The sequence below is a fragment of the Nelumbo lutea genome, chromosome 1 (assembly GCF_056320005.1).
Source record: "Nelumbo lutea isolate HS-2025 chromosome 1, American lotus-T2T, whole genome shotgun sequence".
Classification (NCBI taxonomy): domain Eukaryota; kingdom Viridiplantae; phylum Streptophyta; class Magnoliopsida; order Proteales; family Nelumbonaceae; genus Nelumbo; species Nelumbo lutea.
Window position 1 is genome coordinate 145,652,252 of NC_142684.1, and position 23,639 is coordinate 145,675,890.

A 23,639-nucleotide genomic window follows, 5' to 3' on the forward strand; every position below is an offset into this window, starting at 1 on the left:
ACAAGAAAATTTCCTAATCTAAGATAACACTCCTTAATAGAAACCTACTAAAACTCCTCAAAAAGAAAGTCCTAATTGAACAAAAATTCAGAAATCATGATTTAATGCTAATTTGGTAACTACAAACTAAGATAGAAATTCCATGTTGATGCTAGTTTGGTAAATTCGAACTAAGATAGAAGTTACGCATTGATGCTAACTTGGTAAGTTCAAACTAAGATAGGAATTACTTACTGGCGCTAACTTGGTTATTAATTACTCGGTTGGATCAGTAATGTCATCCCAGCTTCTTACGTGTCTTGGAGTGTTCCCAACATGCATAAAACTTATTATCTTTTTTCTGTATTGTATCATCCTCCCCCTATACATACTAAGATGGGTCTTTGAAAACCAACTTTGTAAATGTTTACTCAATTGGTCTGAATCTCATACTGCATCAGGTTGACTATTCTGGACACTTCTAAGATTATTCTTATTCTCTTCTCTATTCGGCCAAGAGTGTTGACACTCTCCACTACCCCTACATAAGAAACACATATGAAGAAAAAGTCAAAAAGAGGGTTTTTTTTTTTTTTGATCAAATAAGAGGGTCTTCTTTCTTGCAACATATCACAAGTATTTACCTTTACAAGGAAAATTTCCCAGTGGAAGGCTTGAATTTTTGGTGGGATTGGCTTACTCCAAATTTCTTTCACAGGGAAAACAACCCCTTGAGAACCAAGGCTAGATGCTTGAAAAAGGGGGAACAAGTGAAGTTCATTAGAGGAGGAAAACCAAATTCTAGAGTGTTTCAAGTTTGGGTATATGAAAGCTATCTCTAAAATGTCAAATAGGTAATTAAAGAAAAATGCTCACTCTCTCTTAGGCCTGTTTTGAAACCCAGGTTCCAATTGAAGCCTAAAGGAGAGGGTATTCCCAAACTAGACATAGGTTCACCCTTTTGGTTAGATAGGGCAAGGAGTTCAGGAAATTGATCTTTTAGTGGTATTTCCCCCATCCTAAGGTCTATCCAGAACTGGATTTTATCATCCCTTCTCACATTAAACAGGATCAAGCTAAGGAAAGATGCATATACCTCATGAATTGTTTTCCAAGGTGAAGTTGAAGACGAGTGAGGATTAACCTCAGCATCCTAGCCATTACTCTCCAGACCATGAATGCTTTTTTGCTTTTTGCCTTCAATTAATTTGTCTTTATGCTTTTTCCTGTTAATGACCTTGCATGAATTTATCAATCATGTAAATGCTTCATCTGAAACTTACTTGGCATTGGTGTGGTTTGAAGTTTTGAAGACTAGCTTTTCAACCAGAATTTTGTTTATTATAAAAAACAAACTTTTTAGCCTGTGCTTCTTTTACCAGTCATGATTGTTACATTCTTTTTATATATGACAATATGCTACATGTGATCATAGTTTTATATGCAAAGGTTAAAATAAAGAAAAGAAAAAGATCTTTTTTTTTGTGGTTTCTTTTATCCACTTCTCTATAACATTGCTAATCAATTACCTGATGCATCTTGGTATTTTATTCTGATGCTATTGTTCAAACTATTTCCAAAGCTCTACGGTGACTGGAGATTTTGATTACCCTTTCTCAGATGGATGAACTTCCACCTGCGAATTCTAATGAGCGTTTGGAGGCAATTCGCCATTTTAGTGTCCCAAAAGAGAAATTTCATTTATCCTTTCGGCTCTTGCAAGTTCAAGGGCTACCTCCATGGGCAAATTCCTCTTCAATTTCTATTGGAGATGTGATTCAGGTAATTGTACATGATGCCATAGTATTTTACTTCATCCATGACTGCATTGGTGAACTAATCGTTGTTATCATCTAAACCTTGTCCCAACTATATGGGGTCAGCTACATGAATCCTTTTTGGCCATTCTGTTTTGTTCAGTGCAACTGTATTTTGAAATATAAAGATAATGGTTGTTTGTCTTTTTATAGTGGGAAAAACTGATTTTTTTATTCTTCCGTCTATAAAGAACTATTTAACAAGGTAAGATGACGTGTAGTATGCATATTAGTAAAAAATACGTTTTAGGCTCTTAGTATTTAGTATAAATGTTCCATGTATGCAAACTAAAGGATTTCTACTTGTTCTGTTACTTCACTTGTCCAACAAGAGGAAGCACTAACACTATCCCTCATATAGTCATAAAAGGGCCATCTTTATTTTCTTTGGATCAATTCACTTCAGTGATTCTCTTATAGCTGTGATCTTAGCTTTGTTTTAGGGGCCCGGGTTGGTGTTTTTCCTAGTTTTGACAGTATTGATGAAAAGTAATTTTTAGGTTGTAATTGTAGAGACAGTGAGATCTAGCCGTATGGCTATTTTTGTACTTTTACTCTTCATTGTTGTACATCTAATTTATGTACTCTCTTTCTTTTGTACACCAAGGGCAGATTGCCCTTTTACCTTTTTTAATATAAATATATCTTTTAAGGTGTTGACTGTTACAAGGTAACACTCCCACCAATCTTTTGTTTCCCTCTTTCTCTCTCTCTGAACTTTCAACTTGACTCTGACATGGTACCAGAGCAGGTCACGACCTGATCTACACAGTATCTCCTCGATCATCTCTGTTACTACTGCTTCAAGAACTCTCTAACAGTATTTAGGAGGTTCTTGAGTGTCCTTTAGTCCTCTTCCTAGATTGGCTACAGATCTGAACTTTACAGATCATCTTCTTGGACTGCTGTGCCATTGGATTCATCTTTCTTCTTAGATCTCCTTGTAGAGACATTAGATCAGCCTGAAATCTTAGATCTGGTGTCTCCCAGAGCAGATCTACCGAATCCTTTTGGTTTGATTTAGACCAGTTTTGATTTTGAGGGGTTTCGATCCACTCTTTAGTTCGGCAGAGCATTACAATTACCTTTTTTGGACATCGACTAAAAGGTACTTTCTTCTTCATCCTCTGGCTCGAATTTTATTGGTTTTCTGGAAGTGTGTGTTGTTGCCTTTTGTCTCCCAATGGAATTAGAAAGGATGGAGGTTCTTCCTATTAAATTCAATGGCACAAACTACGCATTATGGAAGTTTAACTTTCAATTCCATGTCGAAGGTAAGGGTCTTTGGGGATATCTGGATGGCTCTGTATCTAAACCTGATGATTCTGATATTAAGGGCCTTAATCAATGGAAGATCGACAATGCAAAAATTGCGTTATGGATCCTAGGTTCAGTCGAAACTGATATTGTTATCCCTATGAGTGGGTATAGGATAGCCTATGAGATGTACTAGTATCTCAAGAAGGTTTATCTGCAATCGAACACCTCTAGACAGTATCCGAATCAGATAGAGGTTGATATCTTCTCGTACTATTAAGGAGACAGAAAGGTACAAGAATATTATGCGGGGTTCATCAACCTTTGGATAGAATATGAGTTAGTTCACATGGGATCCGGTAGATTGTTGTGTGAACTACATGAAGGAACACTTTGATAGAAGGAAGATTATGCATTTCCTAATGCATGTAAGGCCTGAGTTTAAAGTTGACAGATCTAATATCTTGAGCCGAGGAAAACTTCTTGACTTAGATACTATCATTGGGGAAATTTTGAGGGTGGAAACCAGATTTGCTACACAGGCTACACTGGATAGGAGAAAAGATCCCAACATTGATGTTGTCTTCTTGGCAACTAAACCAAAAGGGAAAAAGGACCTCTCTAAGGTACAATGGTATGGATGTAAGGAGTTTGGGCACATTGTCTCCCATTGTAAGAAGAAGAATACATGCACTTATTGCAAGCAATTCGGCCATATTATTACTGAATGTCCTACTCGGCCTCAGAAAGGTAGTGGATCAAATCAAAAGAAAGGAAGCTACAAGGCCTATTAGACTGTTATAGATGGCTCAAATGCCTCCTCTATTACTTTTGTAGCTAGCCAAAATGACACCTCCAATGACATGTCTGAAGAACGGATTCGACAACTCATGTCCTTGGTCATTTCCTCAGCCTTTTATGCTATAGGTTTGTATGGTAAGTCACGAACCTATTGTCCTTCACCAAATCACCTTTTGTATATTGACTCAGGAGCCTCTAACCATATGACAGGGGCCATACTCGGTTAGTATCCCAAACCCCATCCTCCCAATAAACATATTATCACTGCAAATTGTGAAAAATTGGATATATTTGGCTATGATGATTTGTATTTATCTACTTCTAAGTCATCTCCATTTCATTTATCCAAAACTTTATTTGTACCTAAGCTCACCACCAATTTGATTTCTGTTGGTCAACTTGTAGAGGAAGGTAACACTGTCTCATTCACTTTTGACGGTTTGATACAGGATCGGAAAACTGGGGAGGTGAAGGGGAAGGGACGTAGATTGGGAAGACTATTTGCTTTGGAGTTTGAGAAGAATAGGACTGCACCTGTTTCTACTTCGTGTTTGCTTTCTACCACTTATGGCTTTGAATCTTTTAATTGTAATAATGATTGGCTTTTGTGGCATAAACGCCTTGTCCATCCGTTTTCTAAGAAGCTTGATCAATTATTTGCTTTTGGTAGTTTACCTGTTTCTACACTTTTCTTTAAGAATGTGAGTAAAGATTGCATTACTTGTGGTTTATGTAAGAGTTATATTTTACCTTTTCCTTCTTACTTTGAGCATGCTACAGTCCCTTTTTATTTAATACATAGTGATGTCTGGTCTCCAGTTGTCTCACGGTTGGGATATAAGTACTTTGTAACCTTTATTGATGACTGCACCCGTTTCACTTGGGTTTATTTTCTTCGAAAGAACTTTGAACTGTACACAGTATTTAAACACTTATATACCTATGTTACTGCCCAATTTGATGCTTGGATATGTGTGCTACAATCGGATTCAAGGGGAGAGTATCTTGGAGACTTCCAAATTTATTTAAAGCAACATGGAATTCAATTCCAAAAATCCTGTCCAGGCACCTCACAACAAAATGGGGTAGTAGAAAGGAAGAATGGACATATCTTGAGTGTAGTCAGAACACTTCTACAGGATTCCCATATACCCTCTTGGTTTTGGGTGGAGGTGGACAACACTGTTGTGTATCTCATAAATCGTCTTCCATCATTTGTTTTGAATAATTCTTCTCCTTTATCAATCTCTCTTTAACAAACCCCCAGATCTATCTATGCTAAGGGTTTTTGGTTCTGCTTCTTTTGTCACCTTCCACCTCATGAATGCACAAAGTTAACTACACAAGTAGCTTTGTGTGCCTTTATGGGGTACAGTTCTGAACATAAAGGATTCCTTTGCTATGATCCTTCGGTCTGTCGTATTAGAAGCTCTCGTAATATAGTTTTTCTTGAGAGTGTGTCCATTTTTGAATATATTATAAAATTCCTAGCTCCTTCCATTTTCTTGTTGCACAATTTTGACTCTACAGGTTGTTAGACAGTTTTGTATGCCCTTAGCTTCAATCAAAATTGATGTACTTTATGAGTTTATTGTAAATGAATAAAAGTGCATATTTGATTCATGTTCCCTTGGTATGTTTCTGTGTAATACCCTTAAACTGGACACTTATTGAGACTCGTGTTAGTTTAGAATGTTCACAGCCAGTGGGTCGGTTTGGGGAGACCAATCCTGACAAGGCTGACACTGTGGTGCCACCAAGTCGGTTGGGGTGGCTTGTCTCGGCTACCGGGGTGAGACCCTAGGCACATACAGTGTGGGATTAATTGAATCTTTGAACTGGACCAGATTTCCAGTATTGCCCTGGACCTTGGAGATTGATGGGCAAAACTGGAAAGTTACACCGGACCCCTAGACACGATTATGATACTGCACTAGGTGTCGGATCGGGCTGTCTTTGATGTACCAATCAGTGAGATCCTTAGCGGGGGTCAAAACCTGGGTATGTTGGGACAATCCGAGAATTCATCTGAGTGGGTGATCATAGTGACAGGATCAGCCCCTTTGTCGGACAAAGGTAATGATCGGGGATGCACTCTCACTGTTGGAAACCAAGACTGCCGGCAGCCGATTTCAACCGTTGAGATTTGTTTTGCAAAGTATATTTTATATGAGATATAAAAGTATATACATTATGGTTTCTAAAATGTTTGCAAAAAGGTTTTAATTCCCGGGATCCATATAAGTGGAGAGTGCAACACTGTTCCTTGCAGCCGAGGGAGAGGTCCTCTCTTGTCAGGCAGTGTATGATCATTAAGGGCTGAGAGGTTAAGTGTAAGACCATTGAGGATAATACCTGATGGGCTAATCTTGCATCTGCCCACAGTCCCTGGGTGTTACAAGGTGGCTTGGCCCAGGGATCACTTAGGGTAAGTGTTGGGCTCATAGAGCCCATTCGATGGGTTTCAGGGGGTGCACTGTCTTTAACAATGTATTCGACCAGGCCTTGTAACAAAGGCTGGGCCGAACCCATGTGGCTGATGTGTAGATCAATGCTTGGGTCCCACGCCATACAAGGAAGCCCAACTGGGCAGCAGTTAGGAAGGTTAAGTGAGCACATAAGCTTAATGGGCCTAAAGCCCATTTTGAACTGGGCTATTTATTTAGTTAATTAAAGGGGCGAATTCTGAGATGGATTAGCAGATAGGATAGGGTTTTAATCCTATCCACTCAGAGAGTCCAGATCTGAATGTGATTCAGATCTAGAAACCTCCTAATGGGATTAGGAGAAAGCTAATCTAATCTGCAGATAAGATAAGGGTTTATCCTTATCTGTAGAAGAGAAGGCTGATCCAAATATGATTTGGATAAGCACCTCCTAATGGGATTAGGAGCTGATCTTTTAAGTTAACAAAAAGGAGGGGGCGGCAGCCTTGAGAGAGACCAAGAGATACATCAGATCCTCTTTAGTACTGAAATCAAGAAGAGAGAATTCTGCACCCTGCGAATACTCTCTTGCCGCCTCCCTGTTCTTGACGCCCTGTTTGCCAGTTCGATCTCCCGTTGTGGGAGAAGTCAAGATTGGATCTTGACATCAGTTCTTTGAGAAAGGATTGAGAAGGAAGCTGTGCTCACATACCATTCTACTGATTCTTGCGAAGGACAGAGTTCTTGGGGAAGAACACTGCTGATTCTGCTCCATCCTGCACTGCGCCATCTTCAGTGGGAGCAGTCTTTGGATCCTTCCTTGGGCGTGAACACCTTCGTTGGGAGATATTACTTCTCCGTATCAGGTATAATTCTCTCCTATTCCTTTTGGTTCAGATCTGGTTCAGTTTAAGGTTCAAGAATCATCATTGAAAATATGATTTTCTAAATAGGGAATGTGATTCCCAGTTGAAGGGAGAGAAAAATTTTTGAAATTCGCCCCTTATTCTGCAATCTTTGGGCGTCCATGGGATGGATCTCTCATCCCTTCACAGGTACCTCAGATATACTTTTGTCACCTCCACAACTTTAGACCTACTTCAAGAAGCAATGGTCTTTTTTAGTCTCAATGCCCTCTTTGCTCCACCACTAGTTGTTGATCTAGTCACTCCAGCTGCCTCAGTAAGTGCACCTGATCTTCCCCTTGAACCCACTACACCCAATTTACGCCGTTCCTCTAGAATTTCTCGCCCACCTGACCGTTATGGTTTTTCACTAGACTATAGCTCCTTTTCTGTTGTTTTATCTACCACAGACATTCCCAGATCTTACCAGCAGGTTGTAGCAGAACTACAATGGAAAGATGCCATGGATTTTGAGATTTGAGCCCTCATTGAAAATATGACACCTAGGACTTGGTCAAAGCTCCACCCGAGACATCTCTCATAGGTAGTCGATGGGTCTGTTCTGTAAAACTAAAATTTGGTGGAAACCTAGACAAATATAAGGCTAGGTTGTTGCACAATGCTTTAAATAGGAATATGGGATAGACTATGAGGAGACTTTTGCTCCTGTAGCTAAAATGACCACTGTACGACTTCCGATGGCTGTATTTGCAACCAAACAGTGGACAATCCATTAGATGGACGTCAAGAATGCTTTTCTCCATGGGGAGTTGAAGGAGACAATCTATATGAAGCCTACTCCTGGATATTGTATAGACCTGCAGCTTGTTTGTAGTCTGAAGAAGTCACTTTATGGCCTGAAGCAAGCTCCTAAAGCATGGTTTGAGAAGTTCATATGTGTCATCACTTATGCTGGCTTTATCTAGAGTTCTTCTGATTATTCTTTATTCACCTTAAGGCGGAAGTAGGGAGTAACAATATTACTTCTTTATGTCAATGATATACTCATTACAGGGGATGATATAGAAGGGATTTCTAAGCTACAACAGTTACTAAGTGAGTCCTTTAAGATGAAGGACTTGGGGCTTGAAGTGAGCAGAAATTCTCGAGGCTATTTTGTTAACCAACAAAGTATGTGGTTGATCTCGTTAAACTGGCAAATCTTAGTGATTTCAAGATTGTGGACACCCCACTAGAACTGAATTTGAAACTCAGCAAAGATGATGGTTCTCTTCTTGAAGACCCTACCCTTTATCGTCAATTAGTGGGCAATTTAATCTATCTCAGCATGACTCGGCCAGATATATCTTATGTAGTTCAACTGGTGAGCCAGTTCGTGTCTTCTCCAATACAACCTCATCTATCTGCAGTTCATTGGATCATTGGATATGTGTGAGGCACCGTATCACACGGGATATTTTTCTCCTCCTCATCCCCTATTAACCTTACAACTTATGCGGGTGTTGATTGGGCTGGGTGCTCTGACACCCGACAGTCCAGTACTGGCTGGTGTGTATTCTTAGGCAACTCCCTTATCTCGTGGAAGTGCAAGAAACAACCTACTATATCCAAATCTTCAATTGAAGCTGAATACAGGGCCATGTCTTCCGTGTGTAGTGAGATCATATGGCTCCGGGCTCTTCTACTTGAAATACTTAATGAACCATCACCATATGTTCCTCTCTATGTAGACAATGTCAGTGCAATCAAAATTGCTTCCAACCCCATCTTCCATGAGCTCACTAAACACATAGAAGTTGATTGCCACTTCATCCACGATCTCCTTCTTGAGGGTATTATATCTCTTCCTCATGTCCCCTCTGAGCTCCAACTAGTAGACCTGTTGACTAAAGCAATGACTCGGGCTCGGCATCTATTTCTCATGGACAAACTGGTGCTTATTCCTAGGCATAAGTTTGAGAGGGAGTGTAGAGACAATGAGAAGATCTAGCCATAGGGCTATTTTTGTACTTTTACTCTTCATTGTTGTACATCTAATTTATGTACTCTCTTTTGTTCACTAAGGGAAGACTTGTCCTTTTACCTTTTTTTAATATAAATATATCTTTTAGGGTGTTGGCTGTTACAAGGTGACACTCCCACCAATCTTTTGTTTCTCTCTTTCTCTCTCTCTGAACTTTTGACTTGACTCTGACAGTAATCGGATAGGTGTGGGTTGGTTCGAAGATTCATGTTGATGCAGGAAAAAAATCATGGAGACTGTTGCATGGACTCTCCTAAACATATGAAATGTCTATGTGACATCTCTCTTTTTCTCCTTGCTTATTCAACATAAGAGTACAGCTAATGTACACAAATAATGCCAACTTTCCTATAAAATGTTATTAATTAACAAAGATAGTCTTTTAGGTCTTTCTCTATAGGTTTTAATGTTAAAATTCAACAAAATATGGCCTATTTTATTTTGTCCTGAAAGATGAAAATATTATTAATAGAAAGGAGGAACTGCTTCCCTCAAAACAAAGGCACAAAAAGGCAGAGGATAGGCCCACCATAGTACTGAAATGGTGATTACAAAGTAAAACTATCATACCGGATTAGCCTATTCCACTGCCTACTGAAGTGATCATACTTAATTCCTGTGAAACATTTAATAATAGAAGTCCATTTAATAAGACAACTTTCTATATTCCCACGGACTCCTCAGGAGGAAGAAGAGTGATCCAAAAAAGTTCTTTGTTATGCTCTCTCCACACACACCAACAGAGAGTTAAAGGAACTATATTCCAGAGGGTTCTGCTCCACTTACCAAAGGACTTCAACTGTCATGAAGAGATCAGTCTTGGAAGGTCCATGAGTCCAATATTTTTCTATACTATAGATGTGCTTGTTTGTTCTTGTTTCTTGATCTTGCTGAGTCAGACTACAGGATATGTAACACTGCATGGAGAAAGAAATCGGTTTTCTCTGAATTCCTTATCAGATTTAGATTTTATTATTTTTGAGTTTTTCCAAATTAATTTTCTAGTTTATTAGTTCTTAGAAATACAATTAGTCATTTAAAGGGTCAAATTAGTTTAAAAAATTTTTGTTAGAGAGGTTTTAGAATTTTGGAAGGTTGAAGTAGGATATTAGAGTTATTTTAGGAGTTGGAGTTTTCAGTTTTGTCCTTACAGGTTACCTATCAGTTTGCCTTAGCTTTGAAGTATTCTTTTATTGATAAAGGATGAATTTTATTGCTTGTGAATGAAAAAAATAATGTGTTTATGGCCGATGCTTTACCTAACCTCATCCTTCCCTATTTCTGCTTTCTATTTATCCATTGCGTCAGCCAAGTTTCCTAGTTGATTTTGAGTCTGTAAAGGGAGATCCGAGTGTTTATGTTTAATAAATAGAGTTTTTGTAATTGAAATTTAGAGTTAAATAACAAAATGAAAAGATTACTTTGAAGTAATGTTATCTATGGGTAAGTATGTGACCTTTTTATTGTTTTCTCTTTTCTATTGCTCTTTCTATAAAGGTGCAGTACTTATTCTCTTTCTTAACTTTTTCTTCTGTTTTCAGATTTGCATCCCCTTCTCATAATCCAGATATTTAATTTCCTGTTCTTCCTATTTCATTCATTTTAGGACATTCTCCTTTTCATCCTACACCACATGGATTTAATGTCATTATATCATGGAGCCTAGAGTCCTAGCTTCCATGGCAACATACAATGCAATTGGAACATCCTTGATTTCTGCAGAATATGCATTTTTTTCCATTTTCTATAGCAAAGTTCTCAAGAAACTAATGATGAAAACTGAATTTATGTTTGTTGAATTGGTCATCAGGGTGATGTCCTTGTGGCTGTTCTTTCAAATTACATGGTGGATATAGATTGGTTGTTATCTGGTGAGTTTGATTAATTAATAATTTCACTCTTTTTCACAGATCTCTATTTTCTCATAATGTTCGCTTCATCTTTTCATGATTTTTGCACTTTTGAGGGTTCTTTTCGATTCTTTTAGGTCTTCCCTAGAAAAAAAGTAAATTATCACAGGAAAACAAAGAACTTTGTATGGGCTATTGGGTATATTGTCTCTGACCAACCAAATGAAGAGTTATTGATTGATTGTTTTCATCATTTTGTTATTCTTACAATTATTTTATTTTCCAGTCTGGACAACATTTATGAGGGAGACTTTCTTAGTGGACCTGCTGAAAGGTGCATACCTTCTAGCATGACTGAATTTAGGCCCTTCGGAGAAGATGTTTGGAGGAATCATCTCCTCCCATATATCACTTATGAATTCATCTAGTTATTATCATGCTACAATTATATATTTTTGTGATGGTCATATGCATTATTTTGGAGTTATATGGTTAATTTAAGGTGCATTTGCATATTTTATTTAAGATGAATTTATTCCATATTTTTTATCTAATAATGAAGGTTTTCTTTCTTGTAGCATGTCCAGTTCTTTCAAAGATCCCTCATGTGCTTGTTATTCATGGAGAAGGTGATGGTGCAGTAGATCATATGAAGGTCTTGTATTTTTTTTAACTACATTTATTATGAGCTATTTGGTTGATGTTTTTTATTAAACATTTAACTTATTGATCTCCACTACTTCTAATTCTTTTCAGAGGAAGAAGCCTCCTAATTGGTCTCTGCATAAGCCCTCACTGCCTATTTCTTTTGGGACACACCATTCAAAGGCCATGTTTCTTGTCTATCCTCGAGGGGTGCGGATTGTTATACATACAGCAAATTTGATATATGTTGACTGGAACAACAAAAGCCAAGGACTATGGATGCAAGATTTTCCTTGGAAAGATAAAAAAGATGTGAAGAAAGGATGCAGCTTTGAAACTGATTTGATAGATTATCTTAGTGTGCTAAAGGTATTAAATATGCAGTAAATGTATGGAGGCTTAGATTTCTTAGGGTGTGCCTAGATTTTTGTGATTATATGTTGTTTCTCAAGTTGTGTGTGATAATAGAAATGACTAAAAGTGACATTTTTTTGTTATTTCTCTGTTAATACTTTTTCTTTTGAGAAAACTTCAGTAATTTTCTTTCTGATAGGTGATGATTAGTTCTGTTGTTAGTTAATAATCAATAACAGGAATCAAGGAGAGAAAAATGTTGGTTGACTATCAAGAGATCCAAACAAGAAGCAGTGTCAAGCCAATAATTTGCAAGTTCTTGGCAATAACGGTTCCAGTTCCAGTGAAGAAGGCAAGGCAAGGAAATTTGCCTTTGTAGAATCTGCATCACCTATGTGGCCACCACAGAACCAGAGCAATCTGCTCTGTTTCAATGAAAATCATTCCAATTACATTTTAGGAGTATCTATAATGTGGTAGCTAATCCATTCTAGAGTCATCTTTATCTAAGAAGTGGTAGACAATCCATTCAAGCACCATTTTGAGACTGAGATTTCTGCTAAAGAGTTGCAGTGGTATTAACTTGTTGGCAGTAATAATAATGCAGGTTCCTTTTCTAGGCTTCTAGCTTGACCTGGAAGCCAGTTTATTGTGGGATATGATGGTGTAGTAGTGTTGGAGTGGGACAATATAGGAGGATTTGGTTCTGCCCTATCTCATTTTTTTTTTAATTTTTTTTTTTTTGGGGGGGGGGTGCGGTCAAGGGTAACAATTGTAAGATAGATCCTATGGAGCTCCCTTGCTTGTTGCAAAGTAGCATTCCTTTCTGTGGAAAGTGATTCTCAATATATATGTCTCTAAGATGAAGCTGATTAGTAGGGAACTGTCACATGCATGCTCTATGCAAGTAGAAAATATTGTACTAATCATCTTTTCCCAGGTTATAGATTCTACTGGGTAGTTTTGCAGAAAACTTCATTATGATTGTCGGTGTTTTACAGGTGTTACATGGGGACATCCAAGAAGCCTTAATGGGCATCATACACAACTGGGACATTGGGACTTTCTTCCTAGTGGTTGCTTTCTTTGTAAAAATGATGTTCACCATTTTTTGTGATCCTCCCAAAGAAACGAACATCTGTATTTTTAAGTGGAGTAGGCTTTGAGAATGTGGTGATTACAAATGTTGAAGATTTTTCATTTATTGGTTCTTAAGCCACTTATTTGTAATGAACATGTCACCAGATATAAAAGTAGGAATGGATTTTTTCTAACTATGGCAGTGAAGATGGAATGCAAAACTTTTTGAAGGATTGCATAGTTAACTTTGAGATGACTAGATCAAGGGAACCTAACATGCATAGTTGTTTGCCTAGGTATGATTTAGAGACATTTTCTTCCTAGTTTATAATCAGTCATAGGATATGCTGTGATATTTTCTGGCAACTTGGGTGGTCCATGGAACTTGGCCGGAAAAATTAGAGAAGCCTGTTACTTGGCATCTGTAGTAAATACCTCACACATCTGAGTGCCAATGATGACCAAGTACCAACTTGAAGTGTCCAAAGATATAACAAAGCCATATTTTATACCATCACTGTAACTGAGCAGGCTTTTGGGTTGGCTTGTTTTCTGGCCTTTGATTTGTGCTGATGGATTTCCTTATTTCTTTTGTATGGAAACATTCAATCAACTAATGTTTCTTTTTTTTTTTGTAAATTACAAAATTATGACATGTTTTATTTGATGGGAACCATCAATCAATCTTTTCTGTGGAAGGCCAATCATAATTTTGATTATTTGCTGCTCTTTTGGTTTATGACTACTTCAAGATATCTAAAAGGATTGAGAACAAATGATTCAGACATGTTCTTAATCATGTTATATGTTACTATTCAGTAGCATTATGTCCTGGTCAGCTGAAGTATTCTGATGCTTCATCATGACTATAGTACTGGAATGAGATGTGAATGGATAATTCTGATATCCTAGGTATTTCTTAAACATATTTGTGTTGCTCGTTTGATCAGATTCAGTAGAAATTGTGCTAATTAGTCTCGTTTGAATATTTGCAGTGGCACGAGCTGAGTGTTAACTTACCATCCATTGGAAATGTCACTATCAACCCGTCATTTTTTAAGAAGTTTGATTATAGAAGTGCAGTGGTAGCATTCCGTTTCCTTCCTATGATTTCAGAATCATTTCTTTCACTGATAAGTAATGCCTTGGATGATAATTATGTTTAAAACTTTCCATGAGGGGATATTCCATAGATAAGGCTTGTTGAAATTGTCATTGATTTCTTGAACTTTACTATGAGCTAACCTAAACTGTTTATGCAAAGCCTGTGATGCATAAGTTCATCCATTGATGTCTTCAAGGCTACATGCAAGTATAATATTATGCTTTCTAAATCGCGAACATAGTTTTCAAGGCGCCAAGGCGAGGCTAGGTGACAGGGGGGTGCCTTGTTGCCTAGTTGCCTAGGCGGGTGCCTAGGCATCGCCTAGGCAATGGATTTTTTTTAAGTAAAAACATGTATCCTAGGGTAGTTCCCTAGGTTCCATAATCGTATTTCCTTAATAAATATCCATAATTTTCATAAGAAAAGTATAAACTTTATGTTATAGTATAGAAAATCAACATATTCCAACATATTCATGAGAAGAAAAAGAAGAAATAAAAGAAAATTAAAAAAAATATATAGGGGCCGAACCCCTATTTCTGTTGTAGGAAAAGAAGAAGAAGAAATCAGTATATACACACACAAAATTAGTAAAGAAAAAGAAGAAAATGTGTTGATTGACCAACAATTTTTGTTCTTCCTTACTTATTGGTTCAGGTTTTGAAGTCTTTGAGGGTTCAATACAGCATTTAGCAATGTTTGTGTTGATTAAACCCTAACAAATAAGAAAATAATAAAAAGAAATTAGTATATAAACACACAAAATGAATATTTTAGTTTTAAAATGTCTATTTTATAATTGTAACCTCAAAAAATTAAGAATATAAAGGTTTTTTATAACACGCTATAGAAAACTTCTCGGTGATTAGGCGAGGCAAGCCTCCAAGGGCACCTTGCCGCCTAGGCACCTGCCTAGCCGTTGCCTTGACAACTATGATCATGAATACATAACAAGAGGCAAGGGAATTTGTTATATTTCATTAAAACCCACCAAATTGCAATATGTCATTTTAATAAAGATCTCCATGGAAGGGACAAAAGTCCTAGGTCTTTATGCCATGTATTTACTGAAGCAGTAGCAAATTTGTAGAGAAATTATGCAACTTCTCCTGAATAAATATGCCCATTGTATTTTTAGTTCTTTTATTTTCTTGAAATGTGGTCATTCTAATGATCTAATCCTGTTATTTCCATGTTTTAGTCTTGAGACTTCCTAGTGTGAATCTTTCCCTTTCCTGGTCTCATTCACTGCTATATTTCTTTTCTGTTGCTCTACTTTTCAGGTCAGGTTAATTGCATCTGTTCCTGGGTATCATATGGGTCCCAACCTGAAAAAGTGGGGGCATATGAAACTTCGTACAGTTCTTCAGGAGTGTATTTTTGATAAAGAATTTAAAAACTCCCCTCTTGTTTACCAGGTATAATAATATCTCTTTCTTGATATTTATGGAATTTTCCCTCTATCATATGGATGTTGGTATACTTGTGCAGACAAGTATGCTTTTTTCTTACACTTGATAATAAATAAATAAATAACTTCATTAAAAGAGAAGGATATAAAAAGGGTTTATGAGAGGACACTGAAAGATACAACATATAGCCATGAAACAGATAAAAACTCTCTTAAACATCTGCTGCTGAATACAATGCTTCCCTAAAAGCCACTGCTGAAAGGAAGCTCTGTCGAGATCATGAAATCCAGGATGCACAAGGAGCCAATCCAAAACCATTGATCCAATATCAAAACAAACCTGATCTAACCCTTAAAAAATATTCTTATGTTTCTTATGATCATATTTCACCTTCATACCGTGCATTCCTTTCCTTTATTGACAGTGTCTCTGTTCCTAATAATGTGGCAGAAGCTTTATCCAAACTTGAATGGACAGATGCAACGAAGGAAGAAATTAATGCCTTACACAAAAATGGCACCTGGGAGTTAGTGAATCTTCTTGAAGGGAAGGAACTAGTGGGTTGCAAGTGGGTTTTCACAGTAAAGCATAGAGCTGATGGTTCAATAGAAAGATACAAAGCTAGATTGGTGGCCAAAGGGTTTACACAAGTGTATGGAGTAGATTATGTAGAGACCTTTGCTCCAGTAGCCAAGATGAATTCGATCAGAACCCTCCTCTCACTAACAGCTAATCTTGATTGGGGACTTCATCAGTTGGATATCAAGAATGCATTCTTGAACGGTGACCTAGAGGAGGAGGTTTACATGACTCAACCTCCAGGTTTCTATGCCAAAGGTAGTGAGCAGAAGGTGTGCAAGTTAAAAAAATCATTATAAGGGTTGAAACAATCACCTTGGGCCTGGTTTAGTAGGTTTCATTAAGCAGTAACAAATGGGATTCAAACAATGCCAGTCAGATCATACTTTGTTTGTAAGGAAAGGTGAAGGGAAAATTGCAGTTTTAATTGTGTATGTTGATGAAATAGTAATCACTAAAGACTGGAAGACTGAAATACAGATGCTGAAGAAATTTCTAGCCACTCAATTTGAGGTGAAAGATCTAGGTCCCTTACATTATTTCCTTGGAATTGAAGTTGCCCGCTCAAAAAAGGGCATCTTTATTTCCCAAAGGAAATATGTACTAGATCTATTAGGGGATACAGGCAAGTTGGGAGTGAAACCAAATGATTCACCCATTGAACCCAACCATCAGCTAGGAGACAATCAGGGGGGGTGTTTGAAGATGTGAAGAAGTTCTTGAGACTTGTAGGGAGACTCTTATATTTGTTTATGACCAGGCCTGATATTGCCTATGCAGTGGGTGTCCTTAGTCAGTTCATGCATAATCTTAAGACAACTCACTTTGAAGCTACAGAAAGAATCCTTAGATACCTCAAGAAGTTCCCAGGAGCTGGTTTACTTTTCCAGAAACATATGGGCATTTGAAAGTGAAGGTGTATATAGATGCTGATTGAGAAGGGGCAATCGATGACAGAAAATCTACCAGTGGGTATTGTACTTTTGTGGGAAGAAACCTAGTCACCTGGAGAAGTAAGAAGCAAAGTGTGGTGGCTAGATCCAGTGTCGAGGCAGAATACAGAACCATGTCTCGTGGAGTTGCTGAAATGATGGGATAAAAAACTTGTTAGGAGAACTGGGTTTTGCAGTTAATAAACCTATGTCATTCTACTGTGACAACAAAGCTGCTATCAATATTGCTGCTAACCCAGTCCTCCATGATAGTGAAGGGATAGGATATCCATCACATGGACGCCCAAAGAATGCAGAATAAGGGGGCAAATTTCAAAAATTTCTCCCATCTTTGCAGGGAATCAAATTCCCTATTTTAGAAAAACATATTTTTCAAGGATCAATCTTGAACCATTAACCAAACCAGATCTGAACCAAAAAGAGTAAGAAGGAGGATGTACCTGATACAGAGAAATAGTATCTCCCAATGGAGGTGTTCACGCCCAAGGAAGGATCCAAAATCTACTCCCACTGAAGATGGCGTAGTGCAGGATGGAGCAAAATCAGCAGTGTTCTTCTAAAAGAACTTGACCCTTCGCAAGAATCAATAGGATGGCTTGTGAATACAACTCCAATCAATCTTTTCCCCAAAAGATTGGTGTCAAGATCAAATATTGATTACTCCTGTAGAGAGTAGGAGATCGAACTGCTGGAGGCGGCGACTGTAGGAAGGAGGCGGCAAGCGAGTATTCACAGGGAGCAGAATTCTCTCTTCTTGTGATTTCAGATCTGAAAACAAGAATGTATTGGTTGCATGTCATAAGGTTGCCGCCCCCTCCTCCTTTTTATAACCTTAAAGGGATCAACTCCTAATCCCATTAGGAGTTAGTGATCCAAATCATATTTGGATTAGAAGTCCCTTTAAGTGATAAGGGATAACCGTTATCTTATCTACAGATCAGATCAGTCATCTCCTAATCTAATTAGGAAGCTTCCAGATATAAATCTCATTTAGATCTTGGACTCTCTAAGTGGATAGGGTCTAGGCCTATTTAAGGTTATGCACTCACTTAGCCTTCCAAACTGCTGCCCAGTTGGGCTTCCTTGTATGGCATGGGACCCAAAGATTGATCTACACATTAGCCACATGGGTTCGGCCTAGCCTTTGTTACAAGGCCTGGCCGAATACACTGTTATGGATAGTGCACCCCCTGAAACCCATCTCATGGTTTCTATGGGCCCAACACTTACCCTAAGTGGTCCCTGGGCCAAACCACCTTGTAACACCCAGGGACTGTGGGCAGATGCAAGATATTAGGTATTATCCTCACTGGTCTTACACTTAACCTCTTAGCCCATAATGATGATACACTGCCCGACAAGAGAGGACCTCTCCCTTGGCTGCAAGGAACAGTGTTGCACTCTCTGTTTATAGGGATTCTAGGAATTAAAACCTTTTGCAAATCATTTCGAAACCATCATATATATACTTTTATATCTCATATAAAATATATTTTGCAAAACAAATCTCAACTATTGAAATCGGCTACCGGCAGTCTTGGCTTCCATCAGTGAGAGTGCATCCCCGATCATTACCTTTGTCCGACAAAGGGGCTGATCCTGTCACTATGATCACCCACTCAGATGAATTCTCAAGCTGTCCCAACATACCCAGGTTTTGAACCCCGCTAAGGATCTCACTGAATGGTATATCAAAGACAGCCCAATCCGACACCTAGTGCAGTATCATAATCAAATCTAGGGGTCGGGTGTAACTTTCCAGTTTTGCCCATCAATCTCCAAGGTCCAGGGCAATACTGGAAATCTAGTCCAGTTCATAGATTCAATTAATTCTACACTGTATGTGCCTAGGGTCTCACCCTGGCAGCTGAGACAGGCCACCCCAACCGACTTGGTGGCACCACAGTGTCAGCCTTGTCAGGCCCAGACCGACCCACTGGCTGTGAACATTCTAAACTAACACGAGTCTCATTAAGTGTCCAGTTTAAGGGTATTACACAGAAACATACCAAGGGAACGTGAATCAAATATGCACTTTTATTCATTTACAATAAACTCATAAAGTACATCAATTTTGATTGAAGCTAAGGGCATACAAAACTGTCTAACAGGTAGAACAAAACATATTGAAGTGGACAAGCATTTTATTAGAGAAAAACTTGTGAGCGGAGAAGTGTGCACTCCTTATGTCAGATCAGAGGAACAACTTGCAGACATCTTCACTAAGGGCCTTCATCATGTGCGGCATAATAATTTGTGTGACAAGTTTGGCTTGATTGACATCCATGTCCCAACTTGAGGGGGAGTGTTGGAATGCTAGTTTTATTTCTTACGTTTGTATTCTGCTGAGTTAGGGTCCGTTTGGACTAGTTAAACCAGTTTTTTTATGCTGAGGTAGGGGCATAAGGGTCCTTTCCCTTCTAATTATGGTCGCCTTATATATATTAATGTAAACTGGCGCTGCAAGAGAGGACATCTGTAAGGGGAATGGAAGCATTGCCAGATTTACTCATGGAAGGCTAGGGATTAGGGATTTGTATCAAGTATATGAATCAGGGCTCAGAAGTCCATCAACCACTGGATATGATAGTCATATGGTTGCGGGAAAATGCTTCCAAATCTAAGTGCTAATGTGCTACCATGGTGGCCCATAAAATATTGATATTTTCTTTGAGATGATTAATGTTTACAGAAAAATATTTCCTTGGTTTAATTGTACTGTTATTTTGTGAGAGTTTTTTCCAGTTTGATGAATCTCTTCCTTGGTATGGTTTCAAAATCATGATCCTTGGATTGAACTCTTTAATAAATTACATACTTCTCAGCAGCTTAGTTAGAGGAGTAGGGAGAGCAAGTTTTGCTGGGATGATTCACTACCATAATAATATAGTTAGAGCAGGTACTTTGTGATTGCTGATGTACCTTTGATAAATTTTGTGTTTTAGTATGCCTTTCCTTGAAACATTTGGATCTGGATCCCCTTGTTTCTAGAACTAGATCATTTTATATTTCTCAGATTTTTCCTTAATAAAGCTTGTTGATCTGGTTATTGATAAAAAAAGGTTATATGCTTTTAAGATGCTGAATGGATCTGGTAATATATATTAGATTGAAAAGTAACCTCAATGCTATAATGCAGTTCTCTTCCCTTGGTTCTCTAGATGAAAAGTGGATGTCTGAGTTAGCATTGTCAATGTCATCAGGACTTTCTGATGATAAAATGCCTCTGGGTTTGGGGAAGCCCTTGATAGTTTGGCCCACTGTAGAAGATGTTAGACGCTCTTTGGAGGTAAGAAAATCAGCTTTACCATTGCTGATCTCTGTAATTCATTTTAATCAATATGTTTTGGCTACTCCTGGAGACTTTGACATTTTTACATTATGCCATCCAGTATTTGATGGAACTTATTTGTTTCCCTTAAATTGTGCTTTTTGTAACTCATCTCCTTGTTTAATCCTGCTTCACTACTATTCTCCATCCATGAAACAGGGAATATTCAAGGCTGTTCATCTGCATGTCAACATATCTATTGTTTACTACTTTTAATATATGAAATTAAATTGTGGTAAATTTAAAGTGTGCACCTATAGTCTAAACTTTATCAATCTTCTTTTGTGGAAATATCCCAGAAAGTACTAGGTGGAGAGGAAGGATGCCTTAAAATTTCATTAGTTAAAATGAAAAGAAAAATTAAAATTGGGATATCACCCTGTCTTCTCTTCTCTCTCTCTCTCTCTCTCTCTCTTTGGAGGGGTGCATGAAGAAGGTTCAGAGGCCTTAAGCTTCAGAAAAGGTTGGAAATAAGAGTTGAATTCAGCTTCAGTCAACAATACAGGGATAAGTCACAGTAAAAGGTCATACATCCAAAATTACAGTAACCACTTTCACCCAAAGGTGGAATTCTCCTGCCTTGTACAAGAACAGAGACTCCTCTTACATTAGTTGGAAAGTGTTGTTTTTTTTTTTTTTTAGAAGAATGAATTTACCTTGGTCTGGCCTATGGGACCAACATTGGGTACTCGCCTTCACTTTCAACAAAACCCTATCCATAAAGTTTGTTTGCGGGATAGCAGTTGCAGACAAGGAAGAAGAAGAGGAGAGAACAGATCTGATAATGGGCAGCAATAGTGTCTCAGCCGGCCCTAGAAGCAATTATAAATATTTACAATAGGAAAATACATGAAATGACTAGAATGCCCCTGGTTAGTGATGGGACACCTAGACATAATAAAGATAAATAAAACATAAAACAGGTTTAGGCCCAGTAACAAAGGCCTATAAAAGACTAAGAAACTTAAACATAAGAGTTAAACTAAACCCATTAACACTTAACCACTCAAACCAACACTCCCCCTCAAGCTAAGCATGGATGTCAGCCATGTTTAGTTTGCCAAGTAAGCCTAAGAACTTCAGTGAAGATAGTCCTTTTGTCAAGACATCTGCAACCTACATCTCAGAAGGAGTATAAGGAATGCAAAGTTCACCCGAGACAATCCTCTCTCTAACAAAGTGTCAGTCAATCTCAATATACTTAGTCCTATCATGTTGCACTGGGTTATTTGCAATGTTGATGGTAGCCTTGTCACAATACAACTTGAGAGGACACTCAACCTTTATCCCGAGCTCACCAAGGAGAGTCCTAAGCCACAATAGTTCAACAACACCATGAGCCATAGCCTGATATTCAGCTTTTGGACTTGATCTAGCTACCACATTCTGTTTTTTACTTCGTCATGTAACCAAATTCCTTCCAACAAATGTGCAATATGTTAGACAGTTATGCTCTTAGCTCCAATCAGATTGATGTATCTTCTGACATTTATTGTAAATGAATAAAGTACATAATTGATTCATGTCATTGTGGTGTGTTTCTGTGTAATACCCTTAAACTTAACACTTATGAGATTCGTGTTAGTTTAGAATCTTCACAACCGTTTGATAGATCTGGGGAGATTTATCCTACCAAGGCTGACACTGATGTACCACCAAGTTGGTTGGGGTGGCTTGTCTCAACTACCAAGGTGAGACCTGAGGTACATGTAGTGTAGATTTTCTTGAAACCCTGAACTGGACCAAAATTATAGTATTTCTCTAGACCTTGGAGATAGATGGGAAAAACTAAAATGTTACACCTGACCCCTAGACTCGATTATGGTACTACGCTAGGTGTTGGATCGGGCTGTCTTAAGGTGAGACCTGAGGTACATGTAGTGTAGATTTTCTTGAAACCCTGAACTGGACCAAAATTACAGTATTTCTCTAGACCTTGGAGATAGATGGGCAAAACTAAAATGTTACACCTGCCCCCTAGAGTCGGTTATGGTACTACACTAGGTGTTGGATCGGGCTGTCTTTGATATGCCAATCAGTGAGATCCTTAGAGGGGGTCAAAACTTGGGTATGTTGGGACAATTCGAGAATTCATCTGAGTGGGTGATCATAGTGACAAGATTAGCCTCTTTGTCGGACAAAGTGAATGATCGGGGATGCACTCTCTCTGATGGCAACGTAAACTGCTGACAGTTGATTTCAACCGTTGAAATTTGTTTTTGCAAAATATATTTATATAGAGATATACACATATATATTATGGTTTTAAAATGTTAGCAAAAGGTTTTAATTTCCGGGATCCATGTGAGTGGAGAGTGCAGCACTGCTCCTTGCAACCGAGGGAGAGGTCCTCTCTTGTCGGGCAGTGTTTGATCATTATGGGCTGAGAGGTTAAGTGTAAGACCATTGAGGGTAATATTTGATGGGCTAATTTTGCATCTGCCCACAGTCCTTGGGTTTTCATAAGGTGGCTGGACCCAAAGACCATTTAGTGTAAATGTTGGGCCCATTAAGAGTCTATAGTGATAGTCTCAGGGGTTCACTGTCTCCTATAGTGAATTCAACCAGGCCTTATAACAAAGGCTGAGTTGAACCCATGTGGCCAATGTGTAGATCAATGTTTTGGTCCCACGCCATGCAAAGAGAGCCAACTGGGCAATAGGTTAAAAGGATAAGTGAACACATAAACTTAATGGGCCTAAAGCCCAATTTTGAACTGGGTTAATTAGATTAATTAAATAGGGGTGGATCTGGGTTTGGATCAACAGATAAAGATAAGAGGATAAGTCTTATCCATTTAAAGAGTCAAGATCCAAATAAAGATTTGGATTAGGAAACTCCTAATTTGATTAGGATTAAGCTAATCTTGAACTGCAGATAAGATAAGGGATTATCCTTATCACTTAAAGAGTTCAGATCCAAATAAAGATTTGGATTAGGAAACTCTTAATCAGATTAGGAGGTTGTCTCTTTAAGACTATAAATAAGAGAGCATGGCAGACATGAAAAATACACCAGATACAAGACAACAATCTGCAGAGTTCTTTCCTATTCTTGCTGCCCCTCCCAATTCGATCTCCACTTGTGGGAGTGATCAAGAATTGTTCTTGATATTGCTTCTTGGTAGAAGAAGCAATCTGAAGTCATGCTCACCAGCCCTC

General features: G+C 38.2%; 1 protein-coding gene across 2 annotated transcripts in view; it reads left to right on the forward strand.

The window, feature by feature from the left end:
• Positions 1–23,639, forward strand: part of TDP1 (tyrosyl-DNA phosphodiesterase-like protein) — a 101,944-nt gene that overhangs the window by 38,319 nt on the left and 39,986 nt on the right. For both annotated transcript variants that reach the window (XM_088950025.1, XM_088950034.1), the window contains 7 exons: positions 1,600–1,761; positions 10,980–11,040; positions 11,598–11,674; positions 11,776–12,033; positions 14,094–14,183; positions 15,487–15,621; positions 20,287–20,436. In XM_088950025.1, the coding sequence (XP_088806151.1) occupies positions 1,600–1,761; positions 10,980–11,040; positions 11,598–11,674; positions 11,776–12,033; positions 14,094–14,183; positions 15,487–15,621; positions 20,287–20,436 (933 nt within the window). The remainder of the gene's footprint in view (positions 1–1,599; positions 1,762–10,979; positions 11,041–11,597; positions 11,675–11,775; positions 12,034–14,093; positions 14,184–15,486; positions 15,622–20,286; positions 20,437–23,639) is intronic.